This window comes from Amblyomma maculatum, chromosome 1 (assembly GCF_055883805.1).
Source record: "Amblyomma maculatum isolate TAMU_Amacu chromosome 1, ASM5588380v1, whole genome shotgun sequence".
Taxonomy (NCBI): domain Eukaryota; kingdom Metazoa; phylum Arthropoda; class Arachnida; order Ixodida; family Ixodidae; genus Amblyomma; species Amblyomma maculatum.
Window position 1 is genome coordinate 170,874,273 of NC_139344.1, and position 12,798 is coordinate 170,887,070.

At 48.8% G+C, this 12,798-nt stretch overlaps 1 protein-coding gene across 1 annotated transcript in view; it reads right to left on the reverse strand.

Moving 5' to 3' along the window:
• LOC146204861 (uncharacterized) overlaps positions 1-12,117 on the reverse strand; it is a 22,601-nt gene extending 10,484 nt beyond the window's left edge. The window contains exons 1-2 of the mRNA XM_084605434.1: positions 12,034-12,117; positions 3,145-5,063 (exon numbers count right to left, since the gene is read on the reverse strand). Coding sequence (XP_084461560.1) covers positions 3,145-5,063; positions 12,034-12,117 — 2,003 coding nt within the window. The remainder of the gene's footprint in view (positions 1-3,144; positions 5,064-12,033) is intronic.
• Between the last annotated feature and the right edge of the window lie 681 nt (positions 12,118-12,798).

The following is a 12,798-nucleotide window of genomic DNA, read 5'->3' on the forward strand; positions in this document are numbered from 1 at the left end:
TGTTTGTTCTTTTAACTCTCCACGTCTGTTTTAGAGGCCAGGCAGCAAGAAAGGGCGCAAGTAGACGACTGAAAAGTAAGCGGTATCAGAGTGTTCAAGCTGCAGGTTCCGCCGTAGAATGAAATCAGCTATGTCCCTTTCGGCTTCCAGCACTCTATGGAGAAATCTGGAACCTGCAGTACTCTCCGAATCATAGAATGCTAACAGTGATGTGATCGTGCTTTAGGCACTTGTGTTTACCGTTTTATTTTTGAGCCCAGTTATGCAGCCTTCTGCGTGCTCGCGTTTTTCTCCACACAGCTCGTGGTCAAGAGCCAGGCGAGCGTAAAACGTTGCCGCCTGGATGGATGCGATGAAATGATCAAGGATTCGATGATCGAGTGCGACACGCAATGCTTATGAAGAGCACCCGAGTCTAATTAAGCTCGCTCCCCCTTTCGGCTCGGGAGACTCTTCTTTCTGTCTGGGGAATACTGGGTGACCCCTGAGGCGTGGCGCAGGCCCCCAGGCGGCGGTCGTTGGCCGCCGACCATCCGGAAGCGCTAAGCCCCCCTCGCGGCTCAGGCAGCAGGATGCGTTCCAGCTGCAGAGGTTTGTGTGCCGCGGCGGCGCTGACACAGCACCGGCGCCTGACAGGGTCCGTCATGCGCCGGAGAGCGCGGCACAATGCAGGCGCGCATTCCACGCCGGCTCCCTTGGCCGCTCGGGAGGCGCCGCGCGCGACGGCGCCGTCGCTCGCTTTCGCTTCCACGCTACTATTTCTTTCCTCTGCCGAAACGTGCGGGCACTAGCCCGCGTGCTGATACGTGTTGACGCTGCGGAGCGTCTCGTCGCGACACGCGGCGGAAGCGGTACAAAGGTCGCAGATCGCGAGTCAGGTCTCGAGAAGGCTGATGCAGAGAGTTTGTTTCAACCCAACGAGCCCGTGGCCTCCGAGGAAAATGTCACCCGAGAATAAATTGCTGCTCAGAGGCGCAGCGGAAAGGAAAACGACCTAGGCAGATGAATAGCGCTAACGAAAGTCATGGAGACAGCGACACTGAGAGCGGGGAAAGAGAAGAGAGTTCGTGAAGGAAAATTGCACCTTCACAATGACGTCAGCAGCTCCTCAGAGCGAACTAAATCAGCGGGAGCTAGTCTTTCATTGAAACCGAACAAGGCGCGAATGACGTCGAAGGGCCGGGCTGTTGCCTCTTTTAACGGGCCCATAAAAGGAAGCGAACAAAACCTAATTTAGTGCTCAAGGTCGTGGGAATGAGAGACCGAATGCCCAATTACAACAGTTGAAATATTCTGCGTAGCTGCTTGCCTGGCCACATTACCTCTAAACGGCGTCATGAAGAGTATGCTTTGGCAGACATGCGCACCACCCTTGCTTGTGTCCGCTCTATTGTTTGGAACCTCGCACCGAACGCTTATTGTTGGCATTTATTTCACTGGCAAATGTTGCGAATTTTACTTCACTGTGCTTGGCTGTTGCAGCTGCGCCGTTGTGTGCACTGTGTATGCATTTTTCTCAATTAACCCATATACGCCCAGTCTCTCTTTTTCTCACTGACTCTAAATGTAGAGTTTGCCTGCTATCATAGGAGGATGTTAAAGGGGTTATGCCACATTCATCCAATATATTACAATTTTGTAGTCTGACAGATAATACTGGAAGAAAATCATGCACGGTTTGCTAATTGCCAAGATAAAACAATCGGGTGAAGTTGAGCCGTATTCGGAGATATTTCACGTTAGAGTCGTCGTCAAATATTTGAAGCTATGGCTCCATACGGTAATCGAGGCCTCGTGACCATTTTCTGTTTTCAATGAAATTTTTATATGGGGTGGGCAAATGCCTCGACACCAAAGAATGATCGTTAGTTTTGCAAGATACAGCATAGTTTTCTCGGAAAAAAGAAATCGTGTATCCGTAGAGGTGGAAAACGCTGTTTTTGACATTTAAAAAAAAAATTGCAAGTTTGGAGACCTGCAGGTTGCGCACTTAAGTGTTGTCATCCGTTATGTTTTCCTCACTATATTTTTGCAACTTTTTCTTTTATAAGAACTATTAAAGGCTTGTTTTTGTTAATTTAGTTCATTTAGTAAAAATCGCAAACATTGTTCCAGGAGCGACACGCGGCAAAAAAAAGTCAGTTTCTAGCCTTACATTCTGACATGATGCGTTACATTGTTGTCACTAAATTGTTTTCTCTTTATTATGTAGGTTTATGTTCATAATTTTATGTGAAATTTGGACCTGTAGACCTCTAGATTTGTTCTCCACACCGGATAGAAATCGCTAAAAGTTTGAAAACAGCAACAAAGGGGTATCTGATTCCATACTAAAAAAATAGCACCATATTTGATTTTTAATAAAATATCCCAGAACAGTTCTCAGTACCTCTGAAATATTACGGAATAAAAAAAGCATCGCGTTATATTGACTAAAATTGCAAGATTAAATTTAAAAGTGAGCGCTTGTCAATTGTCTATATTCAAACCTACATTCTGGCACGACGCAATAAAGTTTTGCCACTGAAACGTTTTCTCTGTATTATGCAGACCTTGTTCTTTTCTCCAGGAAAAAAATTGTGGCTTTGGAGTTGTCTGTTCTTTCTCCATATTATATCGAAAAATTTAAAGAAACTACAGCATCTTCCACCTTTATCGAAATCTAAAACAATCCTTAGTACATTATAAATATCAGCCACTAAAAAGTACTCAGTTATGTTAAATGAAGTATAGGAATAATTATAAAACTGAACGCATGTTTTTATTCTATACAAGTACTTAGGACTTCAACTTATGGAGTAGGCTTCAAGAATTCGATTTAGTATTGTTGATTTCAGTTACATTTTATCTTATGTAATATCCAAAGCATTCTCAATTTTTATAAAAAGTCGTTTTCTAATTTTTAGTAGGGTAAGTGATAGCTTAAAATGGGATAAATTCGTTATTTCTGGCAGTTTCATGGGAGAACGTAAGTGACGGTTGAACTTATATCCATCATCCCCATTATCCCACTGCGAGCGCACAGCGATATAGCAATTCACTGTTACTGCTCGTTTGAACGTCCGTTTAAAAGACAAGTTGCTAAGCTACACAAATTGCTCATATTACCGTGTATATAACACAAATCAAAATAAAAGGTTTTACCGTGGGTACTCGTCATCCTGGAGGCAGTAGACAGCCTGCTTGCTTCCATTTGCGCACCCTGGCAGCACGTCGGGCCGGTAGGTGTACATGACATCGTGTGCTGCGGGAGAGTAGGCGGGCTCTGGCTCTCGGCCGGCGATGTAGCCCGTCCTCTTCTGAGGCGCCTGAGGTGGCACGTCCAGGCCTCCCGCGTACTCGCTTTGGTACAGCGGCCTGCGAACCACACCTGCCGAGGCTGGCCGCTCGGGTCCGCCTTTGGGCGCTGACGGTGGGTATCCCATCATGTTTCTCCCTGGATACACAGCGTACACAGGTTGCACGGGAATAGCACGACCGTCCCTTATTTCAACCAGCTGGTTCGGTGTGAAGCTGTTGGCGAACACCTCGTCCGGAATGGCAACGACCCTATCGTTGCTGGGGATGGGGATAAACCGGAATCCCCTTGGCACGGCGCCACTGGGTGCATAGCCACCAGCCTGCAGGCCGCCCGCCTGCAAGCCTCCAGCCTGTAAGCCGCCAGACTGCAAATTCGCCGCACCTCTGGGGGTGAACCCGGAAACAGGAGCCAGGTTTTGCACTGGCAAGTAGTTCTGATAGAGTAGACCGGGGTTAGCCCGGCCTTGTGGGACCTGACCAGGGTGTGGTTGCTGGCCGTGCCTCGATATTGGCCCCTGTTGAAGAGCGGGGTTGAAAGGTTGCTGCCTACGCTGAGGAACCTGCAATCCGCCTTGAACAATAGGATAATTTGGCCTGAGTAGCCTCGGGTCTAGGTTAAAAGCTTGGTCGTCACCCTGTCCTTGAGGGTAACCCGAATTTGGCACGACACCGGGGTAGAGTTGAGGATGTATGTTATTAGGATATGGGCCTGCCTGCGGCTGGTAGGAAACGCGGTACGCTCCATTAGGCACCTGGAAGACCAGAGGACGTCCGTCAACACCCAAAGGGGGACGCTGCTGGCCACTCAGAGGAACCACCTGCTGCGATCCATCTAGAGGTGGTCTTGGCTGGTTCCCGTAGCCATTCATGCCATCTGCGTAGCCCTGCCTGAGCACATTCTCGGGAACCCTGAGTCGAGGTTGGTCTTGTTTCTGGTTCTCTGCGCCGACGATGCCTCCCTGAGTTTGCTCGGCCTGCTGGGTCTGATTCGACGAAGGCACATTGAACGTTGGAATATTTAAAGCCGGTAGGCTCTCATTCCCAGCAGCGTTCCTGAAGGCCTGCGCTACGAAATCGATGTCCCTCTGCGTGAAGAATCTAGGAATTCCACCAGCGCCAAGGACATCTAGAGGAATTGATCCTCCGAAGACAGGCTGTGCTGGCTGGTAACCATAACCAGGCCTCGGAAGAGGCCTCGGAAAATTGGCTATCGGGAGTAGCCCTGGTTGCACGTTGCCGCCGCCTGCTTCGCTCGGAGGGCCTCCTTGCGGGGTCGTGTCATCACGTTCGTTCTGGCTCTGGGGCCCCTTCGGGAACCTTCTGACAACCACCACGGGGTTCTTCTTCCGATTCGTGAAAAATGTGTCTGGATTGAAGTTCGGTTCTGTAGGCACTGCCTGCGGAGCGTTGGCTGTGCTCTCTACGGGTGACGGTCTGAGCAGAGGGGGTGGCGGGAAGATTGTAGTCGTGGGCGGAGCATCATCTTTTCCTTCCAGCGGCGACTTTTTGTAGTCGGGCACGACGTTCTGGAGACTCTCGGTGCTCGTAGCAGCCCCATTCTCTTGCTTTTCTTTTAGTCTTCTGCTCCCGAACAGTGGCTTTCTCCTTACTGTCACGATTGTATGGTTGAAAGTGCGTGTTCCGTTGCGGTTGAACCCCAGAGGTCGGTGGAGCTTGAAGGATGAGGTGGGCCTGGTGGTGGTTTCCTCTGCGTCACACTGAATCTCCAAGGTCGCCAGCAGAAGAAGCAGAAACCAGTGCAGCTGCAATGACACAAAGAGGCGTGGTGAACGAAATTTGCATTGTCCTTTGAACGCAATGCAGCTGCCGACTGATCGAAATACTGCCATGCGTAAAGCACGAGACTGACAAGACTCGCGTTCAGAGTGGAAACATGCAGTTTGTTCAGCACCAAAGACGCAGGTTTATTGTATTTCAACTCAATTCTCTCGCTTTAGGCAATAATGATCTCCACTCTAGAATCGCGGCTTCTGTCGGTTCTTCTGATCGGGGCATAGCGGAGTGCACGGAATATTTGTGGGCGAATTTTAGGTGAACCGTTGTAAAGTTAGCGGCTCTTGTAGACACCTGAGCCTATTTCACCACCGTAAGCAGGGCTACTGGAAGGTCAGAGAGGTATCCTGCAGCCGTTTCTGTATTTGGCGCACAAAAACGTTGAGTATGAGAACACAGTTGCAAAGTGATTTTATATGTAGGCTTTGAGGTACGCGGATTTTTAGATCTGCGCAAAAAAAAAAAATTTTTTTTCGTATGCTTCCTGCTTCGTACCCCATGCAGATACCGTGTGTCACGCAGCTCGAACCAAGGACTATAATAAAGCGGGAACCCGCCCCTCGGCAAAACCAACGAAACAGTTTGCCGTCATGGGGCGCTCCTCAAAGAATTTTATACCCTGCTCAATTGTCTAATGAACTAAACATTAAATCTTTGAAACCTTCAATACGCACTTTTGAACCACGTGTGTTTTATTTCTAGCAACGACCTATTGCGTGTCCCTTTTTTCCCCGGAACTTGAAGGAGCCAGCGAAATACGAAAAAATACCACGGGACTGCGCACATGCACAAACATGTTGCAACGCTCTCAAACTCGTCCTGAGCGAACGAAACTCGCGTGCTAACCGCGCTCAAGTGAGCGGCAGCTGTTCAGTTCGACGGGATGCACAATAAGAGAAATAAAGACAACTAAGGCTACTCTGAACTACGCGACATTTTGGACCATGACCCCTTTCCCAAGCATTTCACCCCAGAAGAGCCGAGCACCTTGTATCCTTGTATGGGTATCTTGTTCCCATTGAATACCGGTGGGTACACGGCGCACCAGGGATCGAACCTGTATACCCCCCGATATGGAGATGGATGCTCTACCACCAGGCCATCGCTTCATTAAAAAAAAAAAAAAAAAAAAAGGGCCACACATTGGCTTTTGCCGCACGAGGCGGACGGTTGTCCGATGGCAGAACGAATCACTGATCCATCGGCGCAACTTAATGCCGAAGCCTCTCGTACTCTTGATGCGAAGACTTGCAATGGGGAGTCTTTTGACTCTCTTGGCAGTCGATGCCCTGCCCATCACTTATCTCAGACTACAGCATGCGCTTTCCCCTACTCCATGGTTCAAGACTTGAAGAAGCGTAGCTCGTTGGGCCAGGTGGTTCATGATACGAAGGATAAACTAGCGGAAAAGACGCGTTCACAACTAGAAGAAGTACACAGGACGAAGCTGGAAACCGAAAGCTAGCGTCCTGTGTGCTTCTTCTAGTTGTGAACGCGTCTTTTCCGCTGGTTTATCCTTCGTTCTAGACTATGCTGCGTCGGCCGTTCACTTCGGGACGCTGAGCGCGCACGCTTCGTTGATTCACAATGCGCTTGGCAAACTTACGATATGTTAGAGCAAGAGCACAATCACCCGGTATTTAGTGTGCTAGATATCCTAGCGCCGCGGTGAACCCCTAAGCGGACAAAATAGAAGCCTGGGCGAGTTGGTATCTATGCATTCTAAAACAGCGCAAAAGAACAGGGACGAGAGAACGAAACGTAGAACACGAGCGCTGACTTACAACTGATTTATTGAACATAAGTGAGCAATATATAAGAAGAAAACTGGGTGATAAAACCAGAAGTAGTCGACGTCAAACACGGTGTAGGGGGCCGTAAAAGCGATAAGAGCGTGGTAGGTTGGTGAGGGTAAAAGACGATATAATCTAAAAAGAGATGATTGAAGTGAACAGATACATTCGAAAGATGGGAATCAGTTAATGTGACAAGGTGTAAAGAGCCATAAAAACGATAAAAGCGAAGCATCGAAACATGATAAAATTTATAAAATATACAAAAGGGGTGGAATGCATAAAATTGACAGGTTACTGCTAAAAACTGCTTAAACTTTAACGGCGAGTTAAACGATGGCGATCAATGTTCTGCAGATAGAAACCTTATTTCTTTGTCGGACAGAAGCACACTTTTACCCTCATCAACCTACCACGCTCTTATCGCTTTTACGGCCCCCTACACCGTGTCTGACGTCGACTACTTCTGGTTTTATCACCCAGTTTTTCTTTTCTTATATATTGCACACGTGTGTTCAATAAATCAGTTGTAAATCAGCGCTCGTGTTGTAAGTACGTTTCGTTCTCTCGTCCCTGTTTTTCCCGCTGTTTTAGAATGCCCTAAGCGGAGATGTGTGCGTGGTCACTGCCAGTTGCGCCGCACGGGAGAAGAGGAGAGTCGGCGCGGAGAAAAAGGGCGCTGACCGAGTTCCGATCTCACGACGGCGCGAACAGAGCAGCTTCACTGGCCACTGCTCGAAAGCGATATGCTATTACCGCAGCCGATCATTACGCGTGTTTAACTGCCACTCGCTCGCGTTGTGCATTGCATGTCGTCGCCTTAATCAATTTCCATCCGTACGCAATGACATCAGAACACACCGCTATCGCATTGTCCACTGAACGTGCTTCAAACGATCCCAAAAAGTTGTAGTGCAATAGTGCTAAGGTCTCCACCTACAGATTTCGCCGATGATAGGCTGAAGCCTGACCTTGAAACCATAGCCTTGAACCGAAAGCAGAATGAAACGCGACATACTAACGCGCCTATAAAGTTCGTTTCGCGTTTGGCCAACTTAGCTAAAAGGAAAGCAATTTTTTTCCGTACTTCGCGTGCTTCCCTTTAATGGGGGAAATTACCCAAAAGAATGTTTTGAACAGGCTGCTTGATTTCGCTGAGACTTGCAGGACTATTTTTAGCGCGTCTGGGACAAAATATGCCTAATTTCATTATTCTAGAATAAGTATGAAGGGCGTTATGCAACCTATGTGACAGGGATGACTATAATGCTCGCTTAAGAAAACTACTACTCAGAAAAAAAAAAGCTTATTTTTCAAATATTTTTTTGTTATTTGGCCTCAGGAATGTCTAGGGAACAGAATTGTGGAATTATTTTGCTTAGTTTTGCTATATTTTGAAGCAATGTTACCATATAAAGAATATCATTGGTTTCTTAATTAGAACCATTTTTAAAGCTTTTTCTTTAATAAGACAAAAAGAGAAAAAAAGCAGACTGAGCGTACAGTCGTGTTCCTCACAAAATTTCACTGCAGAAAGGCCTCTGCAGTATTTATATGAGCTTTAGAATATGGGGACTCTATCGGTTAGGGTAATAGGGTAATAGCGGGGCGCGAATTCGCAGGCCCAGAATACCCTCCGCTCATCTATGGCAGCATTCCGCGCGTGCGCGCTGTCGCCATGCTATTACCCTATCCCCCTAACCGGTAGGGCCCCCCTATTCTCAAACTCCCTATTATCAAGTAATCGCGGAAAGTAATTTCCTAAGCTGAAAGTTTAGGGAAAAAAGAGAAGTTGAAAAAAAAAATAATAATGGACTCAAACACTGAGTATCGTCCAAGATTATTTCTCATGCTCCAGAGCTCAAGCCACTACCCCAGCAGCATATGTTAGTCCTTGTTCATATAACGCCCGTGCACCGCCTATAGGGGCGCCACTGAAAGCCGCCTAGCGGTCGTTTTCAAAAGTCCTTCCGGGGTGCGAGTCGCCGTTGCTCATGCATCACTGCGAGAATTGCCAACGTTCGCGGCGGCAATTGTTGTTTTTGCTTTTTCAGCTTCTGCCGATTTTTCCTGCAGCGACCTGAAGCATAAAATCAAGGCATCCCTTTGTGTAGAAACGAACGCATTGATGATGCAGCAACCATTTGCAAGAAATTAGTGTGTGCACGCTCCGGCTGCTTCCTACAATCGTCTCGAATAAAATAAAAAAATACGAGTACCCAAATGACTAGCTGCAATGTTGATCTCTGCTTTATTGTGGGTAGGCTGCATCGACTGATAAATACCTTCTAAAGATTATTCGCTGTTTTCTTTTTCATTTACCCTGCCTTTGCTTTGCAAGTTCTTTTCATATGTGCTCATGGTAACGCGTCTCGACCCAAAAATTCTAGGGGGCACTTTGGACCGCTAAAGTGCGATGAGGCGAAAGCGTCTATTGCGCGGTGAACCGAAGCTCTCCACTACGGTACCTCTTTCTCTCTTTTTCCACTCCCACCTTCCTCCCTACCCTTAAGGGGGGGGGGGGGGGGGGTCATGTGTCTGCGGGGAATTATGAGAGATACTGCGCCTTTTCATTCCTCTAAACCAATTTGAAATGCCGCGGACTCCTGCTTTTCTGCGTCTTCTGTATGTTGTTTGCATCTTCTGTATGCTGTAGGAAGCGCTAAATGAAAGACGCAGCACGGATGCCTGGATTGGACGCCAGGCGGGGTTAGCTTCGTGTCTGCGTTAATGACGTCATGACTGGATGTGACGTCATCACAATGTCAGTTCTTGTCATTACACATGACCGTATGTGACGTCACGATGACATCACAACTTGTCATGACGTCGCCAGGTGATGCGTCACAGACATAGTCATGTGGCGTTATCATCATCACTGACATTATAACTACCGTTATCATTATCGGTCACTATCTACCACTAACTAGCGGCGGTAGTCTCCATGGCAACTACGCTGGCATCACTCTAGGCGAGAACTATAAGGCACGTTTCTCATTTATTTCAAGGTACGACGTACTACACTACTGATAACGTTATCATTAATTTCAAGGAACGACAAATTACTGCATTGATGACGCCATCATTAAGTTCAAGGGCGACATACTACACTACTGATGACGTTATAACTAATTTCAAGGTACGACACACTACACCACTGATGATGTCGTCAATAATTTCAAGATATGACATACTACACAACTGATGACGTCATCATTTATTTCAACATGCGACATACTACACCACTCATGACGTCAAATAAAGCGTTACGGACGGATGGACACGATCGTGGCCGCGAGCATCAGCCATTAAAGGTTTTCGTCTTAATATATTGCCACGAAACATTGCTGCTGTTGGGTCACCTGTCGTGATCCAGCAGCCCCGACAGCCTCCCATTTTCAGCGGCACCGCGGGTCAAGATCCTGAGGATTGGCTGTTGAAACTTCAGAACGTATTCTTTGCTCTGGATGGAACAGCGCGGACGTGGCATGAAACCACAAGTCCTCGCTAACGACATGGGAGAACTTCACAAAGGAACTATTGGAACAGTTCACGAGAGGGTAAGGAAAGAAAAAGCAGAACTGCTTCTTCAGTCCAAAGCCAGCTCCCTAACGAGTGTGTCGTCACTTACGTTGAGGAAATGAAGCTCCTCTTCCGCCGCGCTAACCCAAACATGACAGTGGAGGATAAAGTTAAACTGCTAATGCGAGGCGTTAAAGAGTCGCTTTTTGCAGGACTTGTCAGTAATCCACCGAAATCTGTGGACGAATTTGAAAGTGAAGCGTCCACCATCGAGAAGGCGATTGAGATCTGGATGCGCCACTACGATCGACCACTCCAACCGGTTTGCGCAAGTCCCTACAGCAGCGCATCGGCGAGCAGAGAGAGCCTTCGTGACCTCATCCGAGCGGTCATCCGAGACGAACTTCGCCGGTTGCTGCCATCATTCTAACAACCCAGGTGGCGGTCGACGCTTGCGAACGTCGTCCATGAAGAAGTCCAGCAGGCGCTGAGCGTTCCTCAAGCGATGGCTTCGACGGCTCCAGCACAAGAAGCAACAGCGATGAACTACGCTGCTGCATTACGTCGCCCTGCGCCCCGACGTGACTTTCCAAGCCCTCCCGCTACCGCCTTGTTCCTGAAAGCCGCCCCCTGGCCCCCACCCGCCAAGCCTACCAACAACCTCCAAGCCCCAGGAAGTACGACACCTGGAGGACTGCGAACGACCGGCCATTATGCTTCCACTGTGGGGAGGCCGGCTACATTATACACCACTGCCAGTACCGACGAATCGGTCTCTGTGGATTTGCAGTCGACGCCCCACGACCCCGCCCAGGTGAACAACCGCAAGAAACCGAGAGCTATCTGCGTAGCGGTGAGCTTGCGCCATCAAGACGTTGGTTCAGATCTCCATCGCCGTACAGGGCCTGATTTGCGTCGCCAGGCCGCAACTACGATGACAGTGTGCGAGGAAGATCCCCAAGCGCCCGTAGGGGAAACTAAAGGCAGCAGCCTTTGAAGGTAAGGTTGCTAAACGGCGAACTAACGAGGATCCTCCACCACCGACGACGAGCGACAACGCTTCAACCAATACCCCGCCGCTACACAGGACGAGGACATCGACGACCACACGTTAAACACCACCGCCCAGTGAAGTAACAACGGTGTGCCCTGGCCGCGACCTGAGCTAACGACGAAGTAGAGATCAAACACCGAAGCCAACATGCAACACGAGGATACGAACAAGTGACCTCGCCGTTGCGGTCGATACCGCTCAGTGGACACTGAAGCCGACTATTCTGTCATCAGTGGAGCTTTCGCCGCCCAGCTCAAGAAAGTGATGACCACTTGGGATGACCCGCTAATCCGCAGCACTGGCGTAACCTCATCGGGGCGATGCATCGCAAGGGTTACAGTAAATGGACGTGCCTACCCTACCAGCTTCGTCGTCTTACAGCAGTGTTCCCGCGACGTGATTCTGGGCATGGATTTTCTAAATGAACATCGGGTGATCATCGTCTCGACGGGTCACGCCATACCTTCCACAACGACATCGACGCATCACTTCGCTCTAAACGTCCTCGACGACAGAGACTTGACCGTTCCGACCCGATCAAGCGTCATCGCCTGCGTGTACAACACATACATCGAAACCGCCGAAGGCGTCATCGAAGGAAGCACCCAGTTGCTTTTGGAAAGAGGACTCGGCATCGTAAGAGGTGTCACCCATATCCGAGGAGGGCAGGCTCTACCCACTCCCTCGCATCGACGACACTCTATAGATAGTTTCTGCAACGCTAGGAATTTTTCGACTTGAAGAGCGGGTACTAGCAAATTGAGGTCGTAGAGAGAGATTTCGAGAAGACGGCGTTAATAACACCAGACGGCCTCTTCGAATTCAAGGTGATGACATTTGGCCTCTGAACCACATCAGCGACGTTTCAAAGAGTAATGGACACCGTGCTGGCGGGCTTGAAGTGGCAGATTTGTCTGGTATACTTGGATGATGTCGTCGTCTTCTCCTCGAGCTTTGAAGACCACCTGAAAAGGCTTCGGACAGTGCTAGAAGCTATCAAGTCATCAGGGCTAACTTTTAAAGCAGAGAAATGCAACTTCACCTACGGGGAACTGCGGTTCCTAGGTCACATCGTTAGCAAGGATGGCGTACGCCCTCACCCAGAGAAAACAGCTGCGACCGCACAGTTTCCACAGCTAGTCGGCAAGAAAGCTGTACGCAGGTTCCTTGGACTGGGCGCTTACTATCGGCGATTTGTCAGGAATTTTTCGCGCATCGCCGACCCGTTGATGCATGCTTACAAAGGCTGACGCACCTTTTAAATGGAAAGCGCCGCAAGATGATGCTTTCAAAGAACTTAAGCACCGCTTACTGCCTCCCCCCCCCCCCCCTACT